The sequence below is a fragment of the Neltuma alba genome, unplaced genomic scaffold (genome assembly GCF_004799145.2).
Source record: "Neltuma alba isolate B1F8T4 unplaced genomic scaffold, ASM479914v2 tig00005179_pilon, whole genome shotgun sequence".
NCBI lineage: Eukaryota > Viridiplantae > Streptophyta > Magnoliopsida > Fabales > Fabaceae > Neltuma > Neltuma alba.
Genome location: NW_021634008.1, coordinates 44,833 through 66,885, shown reverse-complemented (window position 1 = coordinate 66,885; position 22,053 = coordinate 44,833). Strand labels below are relative to the sequence as shown.

The 22,053-nt window shown below is 34.3% G+C and overlaps 2 protein-coding genes across 3 annotated transcripts; one reads left to right on the top strand and one right to left on the bottom strand.

Annotated features, from left to right (window-relative positions):
- Positions 1 to 219: 219 nt before the first annotated feature.
- LOC114747008 (beta-hexosaminidase 1) lies at positions 220 to 7,608 on the bottom strand. Its single transcript, XM_028935291.1, has 15 exons — positions 7,130 to 7,608; positions 6,959 to 7,042; positions 6,253 to 6,288; positions 5,508 to 5,619; positions 5,347 to 5,417; positions 5,079 to 5,209; positions 4,576 to 4,592; positions 4,327 to 4,375; positions 3,787 to 3,887; positions 2,985 to 3,044; positions 2,235 to 2,268; positions 1,905 to 2,003; positions 1,596 to 1,655; positions 1,257 to 1,507; positions 220 to 685 (listed from the first exon to the last, which is right to left on the bottom strand). Exons 1-15 carry the CDS (start codon positions 7,544 to 7,546, stop codon positions 510 to 512), a joined length of 1,698 nt encoding a protein of 565 aa, XP_028791124.1. The 5' UTR covers positions 7,547 to 7,608; the 3' UTR covers positions 220 to 509.
- Positions 7,609 to 17,372: 9,764 nt separating this feature from the next.
- On the top strand, positions 17,373 to 22,010 carry LOC114747009 (metal tolerance protein 11). Of its 2 annotated transcripts, none has more exons than XM_028935292.1 (7): positions 17,373 to 17,715; positions 18,859 to 18,980; positions 19,065 to 19,310; positions 20,169 to 20,249; positions 20,407 to 20,640; positions 21,145 to 21,497; positions 21,598 to 22,010. In XM_028935292.1, the coding sequence occupies exons 1-6, from the start codon at positions 17,550 to 17,552 to the stop codon at positions 21,490 to 21,492; spliced, it is 1,197 nt and encodes a 398-aa protein (XP_028791125.1). In that variant the 5' UTR covers positions 17,373 to 17,549; the 3' UTR covers positions 21,493 to 21,497; positions 21,598 to 22,010. The 2 variants fall into 2 exon arrangements, with proteins under 2 accessions (XP_028791125.1, XP_028791126.1); XM_028935293.1 differs by lacking the exon at positions 17,373 to 17,715 and adding an exon at positions 17,951 to 18,069.
- Positions 22,011 to 22,053: the final 43 nt, after the last annotated feature.

Here is a 22,053-nt window from a genome sequence, read left to right as displayed (position 1 = left end):
AAATTATTGACGTCCACGGCAAAATGCAATAGTACTACCTACGTTAAGATGTTCTTTGCAGATGTCAACAGGATTTGGGGGGAAAACAGACACCGTATTTACAGGCAACATTGGAATAAACAAAGTGTTTGAATGAGCCCCAAGAGACAAGTATTGAAATTTTACGTAATTATGAATTGTTTTCCGCTAAAGTAGATCTTTGCACCTTCTTTTCCATTCTGGGAGAAAGCTAAAGGAAGGGCAGCTAGAAAATGTTTATCCGATGAACAGGCTCAACGCCGGAGCAATCTCAAAGCCATACATACTACTCGTATTAGAAAACATATCAAGCAAGCAGAGTCAACAAGATTTATTCTCATAACAATAAATTAAAATGTGACTTGCTTGTTTTGCTAGGCAGAGCAGGCCTTCATTCACCCTTATCAATCTGGCATATTTTTTTGACACCAGCTAATTCCCCACCATGCCAGACTCAGATGATCTACCGCACAGGCGGAGCTTGATAAGCATTATTGCTCATAGCATGAACCTGGGCCTTTAGGGGCAGTTCTAGCATAGAAGTTCGTGACAGGAGCAGCCGGAACTCCTCGTCTATTTAGCAGACATCTGAAGTGTTGCAATCGCGGCAATGCAGTTAAGGTGATATTTCCTGCATGTGCAGAATCTCTCTGACTCCACAAGCGTTCTGTGACATGCAAGTAGAAGTTAATCTTGCATTTTTCAAATTTAGCAGCCTGCCACCCCAACCCTTCCTTCAATTTACCAAAATACATACATAACTAAAGTAAAATGCCATTATATTCATATCTATGAAAATTAAAAAGAGAGGAGGAGTGCAACTTAAAACTCCTTCATATCTAATTCATCACAAAGAAGAGCCAAAAACAGACTACAAGATCCCTACCACCCCTTCATATAACTTGCATGTCTTAATCCTTCAGTGTATGTGTCTTGCGGTCATACCTTCTAAAGGGCAGAGAAAGATGTGTTTAGATAATAAGGAAAAGACTCTCAACAATGTGTAAGACTTATTATATTCTTAAAGGGAATCTGACATGCAGTATAGGCCCCCAAGGAAAGGAGGGGAGGTTTGGTAACTCTGACTAGGTAAGACGACAGTAATCCTTTAAAGGATCCATTGCTTGATCGATATGCCTTTAAATTACCAACTGCTGATAGAAACACCTGAATCTCTGAAGTCAATAGTGCTACGAACATAGCATAATGACAACAAATTATAAGCAGGGTGTGATTACCTGCAGCTGCTGCAGCTCGAGGCCATATTGTTTGCTGAACGTCTGAGGCATCAGCTGTCTCACCCCACATGCAAACTTCTCCTCCAATTACAAGTTTTTGTTGTGACTCCTCATGTATTCCCTCAAGTGGCTCAGCAGTATAGACCAAATCCCAAGGCACATCAAGATGGTCAAGGTACCAGACGCCCTGGTTACTGAAAATGCACCGGAAACCTTTTGCAACAGCCTTTGGACAAACCCCAGGACCCAACCTAAAAAATTACTTGACCGTCTTCATTCTGAAATTGCGATATTTGAGGTTCATGCCAAGTAAAAAAGGTTATACATATGGAAACTCACCAGTTATGTACTACGGTTTGTGGATGAAGCTTTGACGGGAATGTGTTGAAGGTTTCTTCCCTGAGAAATCACAGAAACTTATTATAAAAATTTAAGAACTTGATGACTCAAAAGAAGTAGAGTTTATACTTGCTGACAAATACGGAAGACATTAAGATACTAGGGGACGGGGGATTTTAAATCCTTAATATAGTCATTGTTTCAAAATTATACATCAAAAGTTTTCAAGTTCAGGCATGAAGAAGAATATGCCGAAGCAGGAACACGAGAGTTTTTGATGCAGGACTTCCATATAGATAAAGATTGTACCAGTTTACAGGAGTCCAATTCTTTGATAATGCTATGCCTTGGGCCTTGAGTACAAAATATTCATAGGCATCTTTAGCAGTCATGTTGTGATTCTGGAGCCTGCACTTGAGAGTCAATACTCAGTATATAGAACGAATGTCACACATGGAAATTATGCATGATACAATGATAATTAATAAAGTTAGGCTACTAAACTTAATTTAGGAAAGTGATGATTATCAGCAGGGCATGTAGGGAGGCATACCGCCAGCCTTTTTCATGCCTTGTTGCACCAATGTCCCTAGGAGAGAGAAAAATCATAAAAGCAAGAATAACAGTTAGGATTGTTACCATTCCTTAACATGAGTAGTATTGCTCCAGCAATCTGTCAAATAATGTTATTGGTCATAAATTAGTATCGATAAAGACAAGAACATGAACCCACATGACTATTAACTAATGACCTAGATTTATCAAATGACATTTTTGCCCAAAATGGTGCTCTTAGGGCAAATTTTACAAAGCTGAAGTTATTTTGAGGGAAACTTTGCTTAAACATCTTTGCAGGGGGGAAAAACCACTTGCGTAAGTCCAGGTCATGAGTTAATGATTGTGTGGATGCCTGTTTATTAATTAGGAGAAATTTTTCCCAACAAATGAATCATTTTGACTGGATAAAAATTGTTCAGGGATTTATTAGGATCCAATTGCAAGGTATGGGACTTGAGCCCCGCATCAAAAGGATGAGATTCTGATATGGGATTTATAGGGACCTTGGGCTCTCCAACCTGATAACTAGCCCTTGAGAACTTCTTATCAAGAACGGCATTGAGAGGCTTTTATCTTTGGAGGACCGAATTAAGAGGAGTCTAATCATTTAACGGTGCACGACCATTAACATTTCATTTTCAGAACAAGGCAGAAATATTATAGGATGAACAATTTATCCATTGCCCTTAGATTGCATCTCTCCTCACAAGACTATTTACTCTTAGCAGTGCTAATTATAAAATTATGCTTAAACCCTTGTTTAACAACTTCAAGTCTTAGGTCATGTGGCTATTCAGAAATTTAATAAAGCTACCAAAGTCTCATACTGACCAGTATTGACTTCATCACCACCCAAGTGGAATAGCTCGAAGGGGAAAATCTTTCTCATATCTGTAAAATTCAGAAAAATTATTATGAAAGGTAGATATGGAGTCATTTAATTAACGATAATGCAAGAATTAAGGAGCTCAAGCTACACCAAGGTTTAGTCAACCAAACAATTAACTTAATAGAGGTGAACCATAACTGTGGTTAAATGCTATCATTGTATTAGAGAGAAAACGAGCAAGAGATTCGAATAGGAATGACAGTTAGTAGTACCAAAGACTCTGCAAAATAGAGCAAGGACAACACGAAATGAACCAAATGACTAAAACACAAATTGGCTAATGCAATCTCTATAACGTGACCAAAGAATCAAAACAGATTTAGAGCTGACTTCTCACAAGACTTTGGTTACAAATAAGAAAATTTAGTGGCTGCTAGAAAGAATAAAAAAGTCAGAAATAGAGACCCATCAATTATTCAAGATTTTAAGCATTGCAAATTCAGTTGGAGGGTCAAAGATTTAAAGATATGCTTTGAAATATCTTCTCCTTTGTCTACAGGTTAAGAATTTATTATTATCCAGGAGTCTTCGAGTAATCCTTATCATTATCTTTAGCAGTTGCCACTATTCAAATAATCAAATTAAACCAATTCAGTATAAAATAAAGCAGGCAGGTGTTACCACTGTCTAAAAGTGTACATGAGCAAGCCATACCATTATGTCTGCTTTAAACATAAATTTCAAAAAAAATAAAATAAAATAAAATAAACAACCACCAAGGGCAATGTTTGATAGGAACATAACCTGTCAAAATCCCAGAAATGAGATCAAATGTAAACTTCTTTGAAACATCCAGCGGCTCTCTACAGGAAGGTGCTGGCCAAAGTTCAGGATATCCAGTACCCCTGGATAAATATAGAACATGTAAATTTTTGTCTGATGCATACTTGGTCAATAAAAATATTAAATTTCACAAGCAGTCTAAAAGTTACACTTAGATTTATGGCTAGAACTCAACAAATCAAAAGTAGTGCATAAATCAAGGTGATTTTTAGGCCAAACAAACAAGGAAACAGGAACAAATTAATGTCAACTTGCAACATATTGTCGGGGTAAGTAATATTCCATCAGAAGAGACACTTGTGGGATTATAGGTTTAAGGCCACAGGCTGGTCCATCCAATGGTTAAACAAAATAACTAATTGACCAACCTCGCTCGATAGAAGTACTCACAATAAATTGCACGAGTGAAAAACATTTTCTTAGTCTCCACGTGCCGGTCTTATCAGGAAAGTTATTATCATAAGATAGATTTTCAAAACTTAGAAGTGCAATATATCATACCATGATTCAGCATGACCAGGGACATCCACTTCTGCCATCACGTTAATGCCTGTAATGCCATGCAAATAACCACTAATAAATGAGCATTGATATTTTAATAGTCAGAAAACTTGACCTCATAATTTACATTTTGCATGATATCAAGAAAGGGGAAGTAACAAAAGCAAAGAATCTGAAATTAGGAATTACTGCAAACTATAGAGGATACAATATAGCAGAACCTTCAAAAGAAATTGGAAGATGCCTCACCTCTCACTTTTGCAAAGCTTTACATCAATCCAGTGTAACATGAAAAGGAAAAAAAAACATCATTAGCTATAGGACTGATAAAGAAAGCTAATCCAAGATAATATATAGAAAATGACAGTTTATTCATAGGTGAAGGAAAAAAATGAAATATTGTTTTAACATCATCACGAAATATTTTCTATTCCGGATCCTTTTTCCCAGGGTTTTAAAACATATTTTTATGGCATATTATCAAGTCCAAATAAATAATGCAACAACAATAACAGACTAATAATTGAATATTTAGCTGAAGAACTAGACAATTTAAAGCAAAGATGATAGTATCAAAGACTTAACTAGAAATTTTGGCCAAAAAAAGAGACTTGGCTAGAAACGTATTTCAGATATTCTATCATACAACCCTCAGCCAGTAAAGTTTTGAGAAGGACAATAAAGTCTTGGATGACATAGTAGGAACCTCTAAATCTAGTAATTCGTGGTAAATGAAATGAGTTGAGTCTTACTTGACAATTTCATAAGCATCCTCTACAGTATAACGTTCCCACTTTGTATATGAGCCTTTCCACAATTTTGGATATGAAGGTATCTCAAGAGGAAATGACTGCTCGTCTATGATGTGCCAATGTAAAACATTCTACTGATTATAATTTTCATATCAGCATTACATGAAACAAAATAACATGATATGGTAGTTAGGTGACACTTCATTGGTTTCCAATGGTGAAAATCGGCATAAAATCAAACAAGAAATACACATAATGTCTATCTTACAAGTTTAGCATAGGACATCGATTCAATTATCTGCTTAATTACATCAATTGGTAAATAGTGTCTTGACGTATCTGCAAAATCAAATACAAAAACATTTTTATGTAGAATAGCATAAAATCACTCAGAAAATAGATTTTTCCTTCAGCAAAATTCTGACTTACCCAGCATAAGCCCACGGTATGCAAACCTTGGCTTATCTTGGATAGACCAAGGTGCCTTGTATATTTGAACTGCTTTGGTTGAATAATCAAAAGAGCACAACTGACTGAAGGTCTGGCGCATTATAAAGGAGAAGAGCATGTGATGGAAATCAATCAGGCATAAATCAAAAGCAATTACATACTTGTTAACATTTTTTAAAGTAGATTGTGTGCTGTGACCAAGATGCATATGTCGAAGAACAAAAGAAACAATAGTTCAGTTTCCAGATAAAATAATGTACACTCACACTGCTTACATCATAGTTATAAGACAAATTTTATAGTATGAAGAATAATTTTAAAAAAAACAGAATAAAATAAATTAAGAATCAAGAAAAATGTTACTACTATGGTCCTAAATATAAAACCCATTTTGTAATGTAATTTGCACTATAAAATAGATCTTATATTTAGGACCAGAGGAGTAAAAGTTACATTAAAACAACTTGGTCATTAATGTCTGATATTCTTAACCACAAAAGAATGCCACAAAAGCATCACAAGTTTTAGCTCTAAATTGTAACAAGCAGCTAACTATTTTGGCAATCTTTTTAACCATCCCTCCTTCACTTCAGACACCACCAAAAGGGAGGGGGGGAGGAAAGAATAAGAGCCTAAATGAGTGACATCAAGTTATGTAGAAAGACATGACACCATATACAGACACCAATATCGTGAGAAGAAATTTTACAGTAATAAGACATACCTCCAATCCACGTAGTGCTCCATAAACTGTATTTGCCTACATGAACAATATCACAGTACCAGACTATTAATAACAATCTAAAAATGGTTCTGCTAAAACACATCTTAATTTGGGCAAAGCTAAAGAATAAACTGCCTATTTCACTTAAAGAAAATAGAAACTCGGTTTCATGTTTTTTGCACTAAAAAGGAGAGAGGAAGAGGGAGGGTATATACTTTGTAGCTACACCATCAATTCCCAAAACTGGTGATTAAGCCCCTCGAAAACTGATAAAAGAATAAGTAGAACCAAGAAGATAAAGCCACAAAACCTGGAATTAAGTAACTTTTAGGCGTCTTTTCTGGTTACCTTTAACCTAAGGTCTCTTCTTGTACAAACGTTACCCTTATATAATTGAGAAGGCTAAATCTATCTCAAGAGTTCCACCTATCAAAAAGTTGGGCCTTTTGACCATTGGATCTATTTCGAGATTCCCTCTTTATTTCAAAGAGAAAAAAATAATCAAAAATCTCACGGTAGATAAAATGTTCAAAGTACTCAACTTTCTTGAGAGCTCGAGCTCGAACTCGTGCCCAATTGAAAATAGGCAACTAGAGTAGATTCATTCATAATTCAGCTCAAGTAATTCATGAAATGCGTTGATAACTGAAAGAGGTAATACAAAACATGTGAACCGAAGCAGGTTTAGGGGGGAAAATAAGCGTACCTCAATCTTTACTTCCCCAGCAACGGACTGCCCATTGGACTTCGGAACGAGCAAAGTATAGCTTTCATCAACACCAAGTTGAAGCTGCAACGTAAAAAAAGACACTTTCGAACCGAGAAATTACTTCCTTAATAGAAAAAGAAAAGGCAATCATCAGAGAACGGAACCAACCTCCTCGCTCGCAGAATGAACGGTAATCCGCAATGTGCTAACATCATAAACAGATATTCTTTCCCTTAATTTCCTAAGAAAACTGAATCTGTCAATTCGCTTGAATATGATCCCTCTGTATCTGTCAAATGCAGCTCTGACAATATCGGAACCACCTCCATTACCATCCACGGCGAGAGAGAGCCCGGGATCAACCGAGAGCGTATCATCGCCGAAGGAGAATTGCGCAGGCAAAGGCCAAATGTAAGTGAGGGGTTCCCTGGGGTGTGGGGTTCTTTTGACTCCGGCACCGAGAGCTTGAGATGAACAGAGAGAAAGAGAAATGATGCAGAATATGGGAGAAGCTTCTAGGAACCATCTGAGTGTACAGAGACGCATGGCTGCGTTATGCTGAGACCCCCGTGCAGATTTGAGCATCAGGCGCGCAAGACACGAAGAGGGAGAGGGAGATGATGATGATGATGATGATGATGATGATGATGAGTTGGATAGGCCCAGCCCCAGCAGGAGTTCAACTACAACGAAAAGCTTAGGCTTTAAGTATGGAGGAATCTCAGGCCATAGAAGTTTTGCACATTTGCCCATTTCATTATACAATGCACTGGAAAAAAGTTTATTAGGGAAGTAATTATTTAATTATTTTACATTTGGGAACATTGAAAAATAAAACGTTTTATTATTTGAAATAAAATTATAATTGTTTAAAATGATTTATTTAGGATTCAATAGCTTGTATTACCAGCATTTAAGACTCGATTTCAATGGTTGAGTTTAGAAAGATAATAGATAATAATATTATTTCGAAAATGGTTTATTATTTTTAAAAATATTTAATTGTGTTTTAGTGTGATAAAAAAATTAATACTTTAAAGAAAATATACGGGAAAATAACAAAAAAAGAACTGTTGAAATTTGAAATGACAAAATGGAAACGCGAATATATGAAATGACCAAATGGACATGATGTATCAATCTGGAATTTTGACAACTCAATAGAAAGACTAAAATGCCCTTGACACGTATTTGGAGCCAATTTTACTACTCCGGTAATGATAATGACAACATTTGTAATGTGAATTACAATTTTTATAATGAGAGTTACCATCTCGCTATTGTCATTTGTAACTCGTTTCTTTCAAACCCAAATAACATGTATTTGGAACCAATTTCACTACCTTGGTAATAATAATAACAACATTTATAATGTGAATTACAACTTTTTTTAATGAGGATTACCATCTCGCTATTGCAATTTGCAACTTATTTATTTCAAACCCATGTAACATGTATTTGGAACCAATTTCACTACCCTAATAATGATTTGACAGCATTTGTAATGTGAATTACAACTTTCATAATAAGAGTTACTATTTCGCTATTGTAATTTACAACTTATTTTTTTTCAAACCCAAGTAACATGTATTTAGAGCTAATTTCACTACCTTGGTAATAATAATGACAATATTTATAATGTGAATTACAACTTTCATATTGAAGGTTACCACCTATTCATGTCTTCAGAGAGGTTCAGCGGTATTTTAGCCTTTCTACCGAATTGTCAAAATTTCAGATTGACACCTCATGCCTATTTGGTCATTTCATATATTCGCATGTCCATTTTATCATTTCAAATTTCAACAGTTATTTTTTGGTCATTTTCCCAAAATATAAATTGTTAATTATTGATTATTTAGTGCATGAATCAAGGTGCATCAGATGATGAATCAAGTTGTTAAATATAACTATTTCAAACCTTTCGAGGGCAAGTGATGGTCTGATTGAGTAGTTCATCAACTTGTTTTGTTGACTCCAATCTTAATCAATCCAATGGATCAACAATCGGAATATTGAAGGCTCAGTGGCTAAATCCATTTTCCAATTATTGCCAGAAAAATCCATTTAAAAAAGGAATAAGCACACACATATATATAAAGATTTTTTAATGAGTTTAAAGCGTTTTGCCAACCAGGAAAGAATTACATAGTCTGCCAGAGGGCGATTTAATTATTCAATGCGGTTTGCCAACAGAAAAAGAGTCTCAAATTCAGTGTTTAAAGAGTATTATATTTTAGGATTAATACAATTTGTAGTTTTTAAAGTTTAATATTGTTTTGATTGTCCCAAAGGCCTTGCTTGCATTCCAGAAACGGCAGCTTTCTTTCGCCCTTCCTGATTGTACAAATTAGTGGTTTTGTCTCTCAAAGTTTTATCTCACAAAGTTTTCAAGTACGGGATATTCATCCAGGTTATTATAGGCACATTTGCCCGACTGGTATGTCTAAAGTTGCTGGTTTTTAAAACAAGATTTTAGGGGGCAAAACCATTAGCTTGAAGTTTTATGGGCTAAAACCCAAATGAGTGTAAATTTTAAAAACTAAAAATCATATAACATTATTAAAAATTAAAAGATATTAAGATTTTATATATTTATGAAAAAATTTAATATGCTACTACATCTGGTCTTTAATATAAAACTTCATTTAATTATTATTTTGATCATTAATATAATATCTCAATTTACCTTATCTCTTATATTTATTTATTTTTTCTCAAAATAGTCTTTTTAATAATAATTAGTTATAGCTAATATATTTAATTAATAAAAATATTTTTTAAAAATAATATCTATTTATTATAAATAACTAAATTAATTTAGTTTTTTAATTTATATCTAAGAGCTGGTAGTATTATTTTTCATGATGTCGTCATTGTCGTTTTCTTCTTGTCCTGACTCGACATGGGGTGGGGGGCCCCTCTAACCAACTCAGCAGGCTCCAACCTACCATCCGTACATTATTTTATTTTGTGTGGGCCACGGATCCTCAAGGTGGAGTGGGAGGTGCTTTGACAATTAACACGATAATTGGTATAATAAATTAATAAAAGTTAAGTTGGATCCAACACTACATTGACAAATATGTTTGGCATTCTAAATTATTTTATGATATGTTTAATTCTGAAATTTTTTTTAAATGCATCAAATATCTTAAAATATTTTGTTGTGTAATTTTATTTTTAAAATATTAATTAGCATGTGCTTGAGCTAATCAATATGGAGTTATTTTATTTTAATTTTTTTATAACAATTTTGTTTTAATTTTAAGTAAGAAAAGAATTCACACCATTTAGGTTGTTCAAATAAAAACAAATCTCTTGAATTTTTAAATATCTCCTTGTTAGCAACATTGGTTGCAGATTTCAAACACCAATTTCAAATTAACCCATCCCTGTTTCTTACTCTGAATCATACAGCACATAACTAATCATATAAAAACAGGCTTTCATAAATTCTGTGACTCAACATGAGGCAATGATTGTACTTGTTGATTATCATAACAAAAAAGATAGAATGATTAGGAATTGTTTCCTCCGCACGTATTTAAAGAACTCATGAAAAGTATTAACAATAAAGAAAATAGCCACATTATAATTTACATGTGCTCATTATTTTTGTTATTCTTCCGATCCTTAATATAAAAACATATTTAACTAATTTAATTAGATTAAGAAAGTTAGGTAATTATAAGAAATATAATATGTTTTTCCTAAAATACTACTTCTGCCTCTTCTACTTAATTATGGTTAAAGGAGTTCCATAAGGGCAATTTAGAAAAACTTGATAAATATGAAAAATAGATCTTATATTTATGATCAAAATCAACTCAATAATTAGGTCTTATATTAAGGACTGGAGAAGTGTTATTTTTTGTGAGATATTAATATACTCCTCCGATCCTAATTATAAGACCCAATTGACTTATTTGAGGAGATTAAGGAAGTAAGTTAAGTTGGTTATTTATAATAAATAAGTGTTGTCATTCCTAAAATATCCTTGCTAATTAAGTATATTGGCTAAAACTATCATTATTAGAAGGATTATCTTGGGAAAAAAATGCATAAATATAATAGACAAAATGGATTGGGGTCTTATAATTAGGACCAAATAAAAAGTTAAATGGAGTCTTATAATAAGGACCGGAGGAGTATTAACATAAATCATCACCATCAAAAACTCCCTTATTTCTTCCTTAACTTTGGTTTGCTAAAACTATTGGCTTATTTTACTAATGAATCACGAAAACAAAAAACAAAAATAATCAAGAATATGGCATCTAATAACTCACAATATATCTATTTGACGTATTTAAAACTGACAATGTAAATTTTAAAAGTAAAATTGTTATGTGTTTTATATTTCTGTTTTGGTTCTTTTTTAATGTGGTTTATTAATAAAATTTATCTTAAGTTGCAATTAAGAAAGAAAATAACCCTGATCTTCCAGACCCAATCAATATCTTGCAATGAAAGACAATTTTAAGAGTTAAGCATTAGCTCGTGTGTCACCCCTACATCATACTCCTCCGGTCCTTAATATAAGACCCATTTAACTAATTTGATTATATTAAGAAAGTTAGGTAAGTTAGTTAATAAGAAAGAAAGTGACATTTTTCCTAAAACACCATAATTATATTTCTTAATACCCCCTCTCCCTCTTCTACTTGATTGTGGTTGAGAGAATATCTATAAGGGTAATTTAGAAAAAATTGATAAATATAAGAAATGGGTCTTATATTTAGGACCAAAATCAACTCAAGAATTGGGTCCTATATTAAGGATCAGAGGAGTATTACTTAGTGCTATTAAAGTAATTTAATGATTATCAATCTTTCTGCCAGCCAAATGATTATCAATTGATCACTTACTATAATATTTAATTTAGTTTTTTTATTAATATTAAGATCATAATCAAACATAAATATTGATTACCCATTTCTTTTTTTTTTTCCTCACTATTGATTGCTCTTTCATACTTTTTACAAATACATAGAACCTGCCCGTCTCATGTCCATTTTATATATAATCTTTTCTTTGAAAATGTATAAATAAGTTTTAAAATTAACAATTTAATGGTTGAAATAAAAATTGTTTGATGAATCACAAAATTTCCTAGAAATATAGTATGCATTGGAAGGAAAATTAAATTAAAAAACATATGCTGCAGTCATCGATAATCATGCAAGGTGGGATAATAAATACTCCTTCTTCTTCTTCTTTTTTACCAGAATAAATACTCCTGGTTGGACTTTAAAGTTGGGCTGCGTAGAACGAGAAATGTCAAGAATTTATGGGTATTCTTTATTTCTTTAATTGGAAAAAGTTGACCCATGTTGATCCCTTACTTGTATTTTAGGCTAAGTAGTTGATCCATTACTCGTATTTTAGGCTAAGTACATATCACATGCAAATGTTTATTGTTCAACTGAAGCAGTTTGGATAACTGCTCCTCAACTACCTGATCAGATTTGCTGTCTTGTAATCCTGTTTGTAGTTGATTTTTTTTTTTTTAATTTGCGAACAACTCGCAATTTCAAAATTGCCAATTTGTTTGTTTGTTTGGATGAGAAGATGGTCGAGAGAGGAGGGCATTTATGTCTTTTCATCTTTTAATGCAGTTCCTACTCTTATGTCAAAACTCAAAGTCAAATGGAAAACTAAAAGAGCATCAACATTTCATTCCCTATCGTGTTTCTCTTTTTTTGGTGGAAATTTATGTATGGTAGCTACTGGTTAGATTTCGAATGTGCTCTTGATGGGTTAGAGTATTTGGTAAAGAGATATTCCCATAGCAAATGTAAATATGTAATACCATTTCTGATCTTAATTATAAGACCTCGTTTGTAATAAATGATATCTTATAATTAGGACCGGAGATAATACCATTCTATTCCTTATTATAAGTCATTTGTATTCCAAACCTACAAACCAATAAATATATTAAATTAATCAATTTTTTTTTACATTTACCCTTATTAAAAGTAGAGAGAGAGAGGGAGGGAGGGGATGGACTGCATAGGAAATAAAAAGTTGAAAGAGAGAGATGGAGAGGGAGAGGGAGAGGGAGAGGGAGAAGGATGTGTTTCGAGGAGCCGTTACTTCAGAGTTTAATTAATTAATTTTTATTAAATTAATAGGGGTAAAATTGAAAAAAGATCATTAATTATACTGTAAGTGACTTATATTTTGAAACAAATTTTTGGGTACAAGTAACCTATAATAAGAAACAGAGTGGTACAATATAGATTAAATAAGTAATTTAATTTATACCATCTGAATAATCTAAATATTAGACATGTATGATTTAATTTATGTTTAAAATATAATCATATCCTTGATTAAATAATCATTTAATCCAATTATCCGATATTATGAATATACGATAGAGATGCACATGAGTTTACATTCAAGTCATATATTCTATTTTATTGAGATAATAAAGAGGTTATACTCCTCCGGTCCTTAATATAGGACCCAATTGTTGAGTTGGTTTTGGTTCTAAATATAATACCCATTTCTTATATTTATCAATTTTCTCTAAATTACCCCTATGAATACTCTCTCAACCATAATCAAGTAGAAGAGGAAGATGGAGTATTAAGAAAGATGATTATGGTATTTTAAGAAAAACATATCACATTTCTTATAATTAACTAACTTACCTAACTTTCTTAATCTAGTCAAATTAGTTAAATGAGTCTTACATTAAGGACCAGAGGAGTAATAAATTAACCGATGTATAGCATGAAATATCTTAAAAGGATAAGATATGAATATCTTGCCTTTCCGGTTTAGAAATAAAAAATTAACTAAAATTTTGGATAAAATGGGCATATGATATATATGAACACCCCTCCATATGTGCTTATATTAGTGTAAAGCCGGAGAGCACAAAACAATAAGGGAATGACGTCAGACGGTGGAGCATCTCTTGCTTTGATGTGCATTCCTCAGCTGCCACTAGCATGGCCCCGACCTCTTTTTTTTTTTTTTTTTTTTGCTAAATAAGAGGGTTAGAGCCCGAACAAACTAAACAAACCAATGGGGATTAAATTTCAAGTACTCACCAACAAGTATTGGTACAAGTAAAAAGAACTTTGACACCTTAAATATCATGTTCTGAATTCGATTCTTGGAGTAGTATGTGTGGAAAAAAACATTATTGGGAGGGATTATCATTATGACGCCTGACAGTATTTCTAGAAATTAGTCTCTTGCTGTTCGAGTGAGAAGATACTTAAAACAAAAAAAAATTCAAGTACTCAGTTTTAAACAAGATTTTGTCCTGATATGTTTTTGAGACTGAATTCACCTAAATTTTACCTATATATATAAAAGAAGAAGAAGAAGAAGAAGCAAAAAGGGACGGGTTGGAAAAACCTCTCTTGACCAAAGCAGCTGCAGGCTGATTTTTGATCTCTTGGCATACCTTTTAATTCAATGTCCCATGCGTGAGTAATGAACTCTCTTATTTTGTCAACTTAAGTCATGATTTTGTTAATAGTAACACAAGAGAATATACATGCACAAGGAGGGAATGGTAGCCGAGAAAGAAGGGCATTTATGTCTTTTCACTTGTGATGAACAGGCCTGGGCTTCATTATATTATGGATTGGGACCATGAACAAGGTGTTAATGGGCCGAACGTCCTGATAATTGGGCCTGGGGATGAACTGATGGTGAACAAAGCTAATAGGCTGTATTTTATTTAGATGGAGGCAGAGTGGCAAAGAAGGAAAGAATTTGGTGATGTCATGGGAATTGCCATTTCACTCCATATCATTGTTTTGCGTCGAAATCTATACATAAAGTGCTTAGTATATAAAACAAACAAAACCTGGAGGCACATATTAACGACTTTTAATATTATCTCTGGTCTTAATTATAAGATTTTGTTTGTAGTCTATAAACGAAGTCTTATAATTATAACCGGAGGTAGTAATATCTATTGGCTGCTCGAGAATATTTCTAGAAGACAAGTAGTCGATTAAAATCAAAGTGAGATTAAATTTAAGGATCTAGAACAATATTAATATAAAAAAAACAATGGCTTTATACACGTAGGACAGACACATGAGAAAAGAGGAAGGGAAGCCTTGAAGGCAAGAACAAGACAGGTGGGAAGGCAGGCCGAGTGGTGTGAGTCAGCATTTTGTTGTATGACGTGGCAAGGGCGAACAGTACAACCAAGGAGTATCTCTTGATTTTCTCCGTGTGTGTTCGGCGGCCTCTGGCCAAGCGCCCAAGCCCCCTGTCCATCACATTACCCGAAAAGTCACAAAAATACTTTCCTCCATTTAAAATTTGTTTTGTAATTTAAATTACTACATCCGATCTTAATTATAAAAATTAATTGACTAATTTAAAGGGATTAAGAAAGTAAGTTGAGTTAGTTATTTATCTTAAATAAACGTTGTTTTTTTTAAAATATCTTTACTAATCAAGTGTATTGACTAGAACTATCATTGTTAAAATGGTTACTTTGGAAAAAAATGTATAAATATGAGAGACAAAGTGGATTGAGATCTTATATTTAAGACTAAAATAAAAGTCAAACATGATCTTATATTAAGGATCGGAGATAGTACATTATAAAAGATATTTTATATTTAGAATTGGAAAAATATTATTTTAATAAAAGAGCTAAATATATGACAGATTAGGATTTGAATTTTTATTAGGAGAAGTATCTATATCTAATGTTTAATATTATCTTAAACATGACTATGCTTGGGAAAAAAAACACCAAAGTTGGTGGAGGACTTTGACAAATCAACTCTCTTGAATCCTAATATTTCAATTTTTGCTTGAAAAATATACTCATTTTTTTTTTGTCAATACCATATTTAGTATCTATATATCGTCAGGCCTTTAATAATAGTAAACATATGCTTTTAAAAAGTTAAAGAAAAGGGGCAATTTGGGATTTTGTTAACATTATTCTAATTGAATGATCCTTACAAATATTCAGGTCACTATCCAACACGGGCGTCCTCACATAAACACACCACGTTGCATGAAGCCATTGGCCGATAGATGAATGGCTCGCTGCCACCGCCTAGAACAGTCTCAAATCAAAGCAAGGGCCCCGCCAGTCGGGGACCATCATTCACGTGCCTGCCTACTTTTTTGGACTTTTTTTTTTTGCTTCGTAATTCGTATATGCGGGTGGATGTTGGATTTTATCCTGCCCATATTAGTTATAATTAATTTTACCCCCCGTAATTAATAGAATTCATCCTTTGCGCTCCATTTATTTTTTTTCCCTCCTCAAGGCCAGGAATATTCTCTATTAATAGCAATTAGCAAACACTGATAGAGGCATCAAGTTCACCTTTTCTTTTTCTTTGAAAAAAAAGGTTCCAATTATTGAGAAACTTCAAAGATTTTTTCCCCCTAATATTTTCAGACCTTATGTAGGGTGAAATTAGATAGGGACTGAAATAGAGGGAAGCTTTTATTTGCGTCCGTTTGTGATGGAAGAGCTTAATGGCTACACGCAACTGCGAGCAAATCAAAGAATGGAAACTCAAAGGGGGGAAAAAGTTCGCGTGCAACATGTGATAGGATAGGCATAAAACGATTTTTGAAATAAAATATGAGTAAATGTAAATGGCAAAAAATGTTTAACATCAAATAAAAAAGGCAAAGTAGCTCGATTGTCTTGACATTATTTTTCAAATGTATCAAGTATTCTAATTCTGTTTATGGTGTATATAACAGCTTAATACTTCTCCGATCCTAAATATAAGAGTATAAGAGTTTTATATTTAGAATCGGAAGAGTACTATTTTCCTAATGCATCTAGTACCCTCTGACTCACCCTAATTTTATTTATAATTTCAAATATTGAACACATTATAAATAAGATAAGATTAGGTGTCGTAGCTTGTGAGTAGGAAAAAAAAAACATTTAAATGCTAGATGTATTTAGAAAATAATTTTAGGGTATTAAATGTTATTTTATCCTAAATAAAATTATCATAAACTTAATCTTATTTTAGATTAATAACAACTATCAAAATTATAATATTTTAAAATTAAAATTAATATTAATATAATCAACACACAATTATGTATAAAATTATGAATAATGAATAGTGTAAGTATTTTATTAAATTTTGATGATATAAAGTTATAAACAATTTTATAAAGTTTTATATCATCAAATGTTAGATTTGGTAGCAAGATATCTTGAAAGAGACTCAAGTTGTGTCTCTGATTATAAGAGTAGTTTACGGATATATTTTATAGAGATTCGACGGAAGCATTGAAGGCTGAAGCCGTCATCTCATTCTCTCCGCCAAAGAATCTGCTGTCAAGGTTGAATCACGCGATCAGCGCGTGCATTAACGCGCGTTCGGGAACCGCATTTGCCTCCCCTTCCTCTTCCCTTTACACGTTTCCCACTTGATTGGTTCGAAAATCTCCCGATTATATATCATCACAACACGATTCATCATCACCTACCCCGATAATTCGCCTCCGTTGATCTGTTCCTCAAATCCCCTCTTGTTCCGCTCACGATCAGGTACTGCTCGCCGAGCCTAGTGACTGTACGGGTTCACTCCTCAGTGACCGGAAAATGGTGGAGACGGCGGAGCTACAGAATGACGAGGAGCTCTCTTTGCTGGGACCGAGCAACAATGGTGACCAGTCCTGGCGGTTGAACTTTGACGGCTTTCAGTTATCTTCAGAGCGCAAGGAGAAGAAGTCTCCACGTAGCCTACACGACTGCCTTGGTGTTCTGGGTAAGCAGAATATGTCCTCCCCGCGATATCTGTCTCATTCTACTTTGGACAAAGTATAGTTACCGGTGACATCTTTATCATAATTCTAGGGGCGGTTTTTTTTTTTTTTTTTTTAATCATTAATGGGGAATCTGCAGATTGCTAGTCACCTTTTAACCTACGGCTGTAGTTGATTGGCATTTGTGAAATTGTGATCATTTTGTATTCTTTTTCTTCCAATGCGGAATTGATAGGCTTTTCTGCTCTAGTTGCGTATTCTCTGCACTGCTAGTCGACCCTTTTCGCTGTTATTCTAGATAGCATCCACCGGGACTAGAGGAAGCTTGTCTTCTTCATCTAAGTAATATGTGTTTGGTAAGAGGGTAGGCATGTATTTTGGATCTCAGTGTATTTTGAGCTTCGTTGTTCTGATATGTGCATGCGAATTACTGTGGGTGAAGTGTGATATTTCATACACATGTCTTCTCTTGCTCTTTCTTTGTGTTTTGAATTGTAGAAGACCAGAAGTTGAGAAAACTGTGAGCTAGACTTTTGGATTTTGCATGTGCTAGAGGAGAAATGCTTTGGATTGTGGACTGGTGCCTTTTGGGCTGATTGGCATTTTATAGTTGGGTTTCCACTTCTAAACTTTGAATTAGTTACATAGACTTGGCGCATAGAGTTTTTGGCTGATCGGCTGTTACTATAGCTTCATAACTTCACTTGAAGTTGTGCGCATAATCAAATGTTTGCTTATCACTCTGCCTGTTGTAATTTCACCTTGTGTATTTTCAGTTGCGTGGGTTGTTTTGTTTTTCGTTTTGGGCCATACTATCAAACTCTATAACCCAATTACAGTGAAACTTGAGACTGTATTATGATGCATTCATGAAACGGGGCTTCTCAGAAGTTGGATGCACAAGTTATATGTGACATTTCCCATCATCAGTAGATGTGTGTGTGTGTTGGATGTTCCAAAAAACTATAGCCCCTTCAGGAGAGGTGGAATGATTTGCCTACATTCTGTGTTGCTATGGGAATATTCTTCAAGTGTGGGTAGTATTTCCATGCACCAAATGATTTTTCTTTTTTCTTTTTAATTTGGAGGTGGGGACAGGGGAATTGAATGAATCAATGTCTTAAATTTCGCTTCTCATTCTTCAGGCTCAGGTCCAGCTCCAGAAAATAATGTAGCTGAGTATTATCAGCAGCAGGTCGAAGTGCTTGAGGGGTTTAATGAAATGGATGCCTTAGCAGAGCGTGGGTTTATTCCTGGAATGTCAAAGGTTTTACATGCGGAGTCATCTTTGGGTTTTAGATTGATAAATAATAATCAAATCACTCTACTGAACATTCATTGTTCTCTACAGGAGGACCGAGAACACTTGGCAAGAAGCGAGACGTTTGCCATAAGATTATCCAATATAGCAAACATGGTCCTTTTTGCTGCTAAAGTTTTAGCATGCATCAAAAGTGGGTCCCTAGCGATAATCGCATCCACTTTGGACTCACTTCTTGACCTACTTTCTGGATTCATTCTCTGGTTCACTGCATTTTCCATGCAAACACGTAACCCATATCAGTATCCTATAGGAAAGAAGCGGATGCAACCTTTGGTTAGTCCCCTAAGCATTTCCTCTTATTTTAATCATTTATTTCTTTTATATTTTTATTTGAAGATCCATCTTTTTTATGCGTATCAATTGCATGCAACCTACACCATTCTGAATGACATGTTTACATTCTGAAGGGCTTTGTTACTTTCTCAATTCACATATTTCAAGATTATTTGTTTACAAGCTTTTTTATTTCCTTCTTAGTTATGGATTACACGATACAAAACCAACCTTGGATTGATGAGGCATCCTATGATAGTATGATTTCTGCGTGTATAGAAAAAAAGTATGATTTCCGCATTTTTATGCCTTGGCTGTTGTTGATTTTTTCCCAATTGTTTAATAATTTTGTGATTCAGTGGCAAAGTGAAGTTTTATTCACTTTTTGTCTGCTTACTTTCTCTTGCTGAGACTTTGAGAGAAGCGCTACTCTCAAAAACAGAACCTTGAAACAAAATGAGGATTACCTTTGTATTACTCAAAAGGAAACCCTACTCCAAAAAAGAAAACACAAAATTTAGTTTACTCTTTATCCAATGGATGTTTATAATTTCCCTATTAGTTTGGAAAGTTAGTGCAGCATATATCATTATATCTTCCAAGGTTCCTTTACTGCTAGTGAGAATAAATTTGTTGTTGATAGATTCTAGGTTGAAAGAACTGTGTCAACCTTGGGTTCTTTGGATTCTTTAACTGTTTTCTTATTTGGATTCTTGATTCAAGTTTATGTATAGTGCATGCATATGTTGCATGCCTCAATTAGGAAGTGAATTTTGATAGTTTGAATGTTAGTGGTAGTTTGATACATTACAGCAGCAACTTCGGGCTAACATTGTGATCTCAAAACTTGGGCTCTAGGGAATTCTTGTTTTTGCCTCTGTCATGGCAACATTGGGACTGCAAATAATTTTGGAGTCAGTGCGTGCTCTAATATCGGATGTGAGTTCATCTCTGCTCAAACTTTTAGTCAAACTTTTCCCCTCCCCCATCAGTAGACATTATATCTTGTTATTGACATTAGTAAACATTATATATAAATATATATATTAGTAACTGCAACTCAATGTCTGGATGGCTCTTACCAATGATCTTGCAGGAAAGTGAATTCAATCTGACCATTGAGCAAGAGCGATGGGTTGTGGGAATAATGCTTTCAGGGACGCTGGTGAAATTCCTACTGATGATTTATTGCCGCGCCTTCAGTAATGAAATTGTCAAAGCCTATGCCCAGGATCACTTTTTTGATGTGATTACTAACGTGATTGGCCTTATTGCTGCACTTTTAGCTAATTATTTTGATGATTGGATAGATCCTATGGGTGCTATTATTGTAAGTAAAATCTTAACTACATGACTTTGAAGTTATTCGCTAAAATATTAATCTGTTGATATTTTTTGCTGCATCACTGGCTAAAATTACTGATTATTATGACTTTTAAATCTATGTTTTGCTGATTGAGTACTTGCAACAAAGGTAACGAACCTATAGCTTTGGGGACGTGGAAACAGATTCTTGTCCTGCCAACTCTACCTTTGCTGTGATCCCAGATTCTACAGTCATGTTTTTAACATTCTTATTTACTGAAATTTTTAGTCTCCATTTGACCTTTCTGTATGCTGGACTGGCTGTCTTTTTTAATTGGACCAAGGAATGCAGTAATGAATTGACGCTTACTTTACTGCACCATGTCAGACAACGAGAACTATAATTAACCATCACTAGTTACTTTGTACAATGCGATCCAAAGAAGCAAATGACTTGATATTTTCACTTGAAGTTTCGAACATTTAACTTGCATCTGCTTATTTGTTAAATCTGATTATTCCGCTGCAGCTTGCTTTGTACACCATTCGCACATGGTCGTTGACAGTGTTAGAAAATGTGAATTCGTTGGTTGGAAGATCAGCTGCACCGGAGTATTTGCAGAAGCTCACGTACCTCTGCTGGAACCATCACGAGGCCATAAGGCACATTGATACGGTCCGGGCTTACACCTTTGGGTCTCATTACTTTGTTGAGGTTGATATTGTCCTGCCAGCCGACATGCCCCTGCAAGAAGCACATGATATTGGGGAATCATTGCAAGAAAAGCTAGAGCTGTTGCCTGAGATTGAGCGTGCTTTTGTTCATCTTGATTATGAGTACTCACATAAACCTGAGCATGCTCAATCTTACTCATAGCAGCAGTAAGTTTCAGTTTGTCCTCTTTCCCCACATGAATTAAAAATTCGAGTCATTTTTGGCATAAATGAGAATCTAAACTAAGAATTATGGTTTAATTTGTAGGAGGTGCAAGTTTTTCTGACGAGAAGCCAAACTTTTCGCGCCATCTTTTGGATCATGGCAATGGTGCACCTCGAAGAGGCTCCCAGTCCCAGATATAATGCAGGGTGCGTTAGGATATGCAAGTAGTACTCATGGTTTTTACTTGGTAAGGCTTGGGCCCTCTGATCGGATCTTTGAATAGTGAATTGTAGAAACGGAAATTAGGAGCTACCTCGTGCATCGCTGGGTTAAGGGCAAAGTATTTAAAGTCGTAGTGTATTGCCGTTGGAAAACCTTGTCAACCTGCTATTATGGGAGGGTCATGACACTGAACAGCTTTGTTACTTAATCTTATGTTTATGTAGAACCAATCCAATGGCTACGGAATTTGGAAATGGTTTAAATTCTTATTTTGGATGAATCTCAAACGTAAATTGTGTTCTCTACGTGCTGAAAATCAAGCTGGCCATTTAATTA

What these genes read in the sequence shown, in the direction of transcription:
- LOC114747008 (XM_028935291.1), bottom strand. Translation starts at nt 7,546, where the DNA reads ATGCTCAAATCTGCACGGGGGTCTCAGCATAACGCAGCCATGCGTCTC. An exon ending in GAGCACTACGTGGATTGGAG is followed by an intron (nt 5,620 to 6,252) that starts GTATGTCTTATT and finishes ATAATGCGCCAG; the next exon opens with ACCTTCAGTCAGTTGTGCTC. An exon ending in CGATGTCCTATGCTAAACTT is followed by an intron (nt 5,210 to 5,346) that starts GTAAGATAGACA and finishes TATAATCAGTAG; the next exon opens with AATGTTTTACATTGGCACAT.
- LOC114747009 (XM_028935292.1), top strand. Translation starts at nt 17,550, where the DNA reads ATGGTGGAGACGGCGGAGCTACAGAATGACGAGGAGCTCTCTTTGCTG. An exon ending in AGAAGCGGATGCAACCTTTG is followed by an intron (nt 19,311 to 20,168) that starts GTTAGTCCCCTA and finishes CTTGGGCTCTAG; the next exon opens with GGAATTCTTGTTTTTGCCTC. An exon ending in ATCCTATGGGTGCTATTATT is followed by an intron (nt 20,641 to 21,144) that starts GTAAGTAAAATC and finishes ATTCCGCTGCAG; the next exon opens with CTTGCTTTGTACACCATTCG.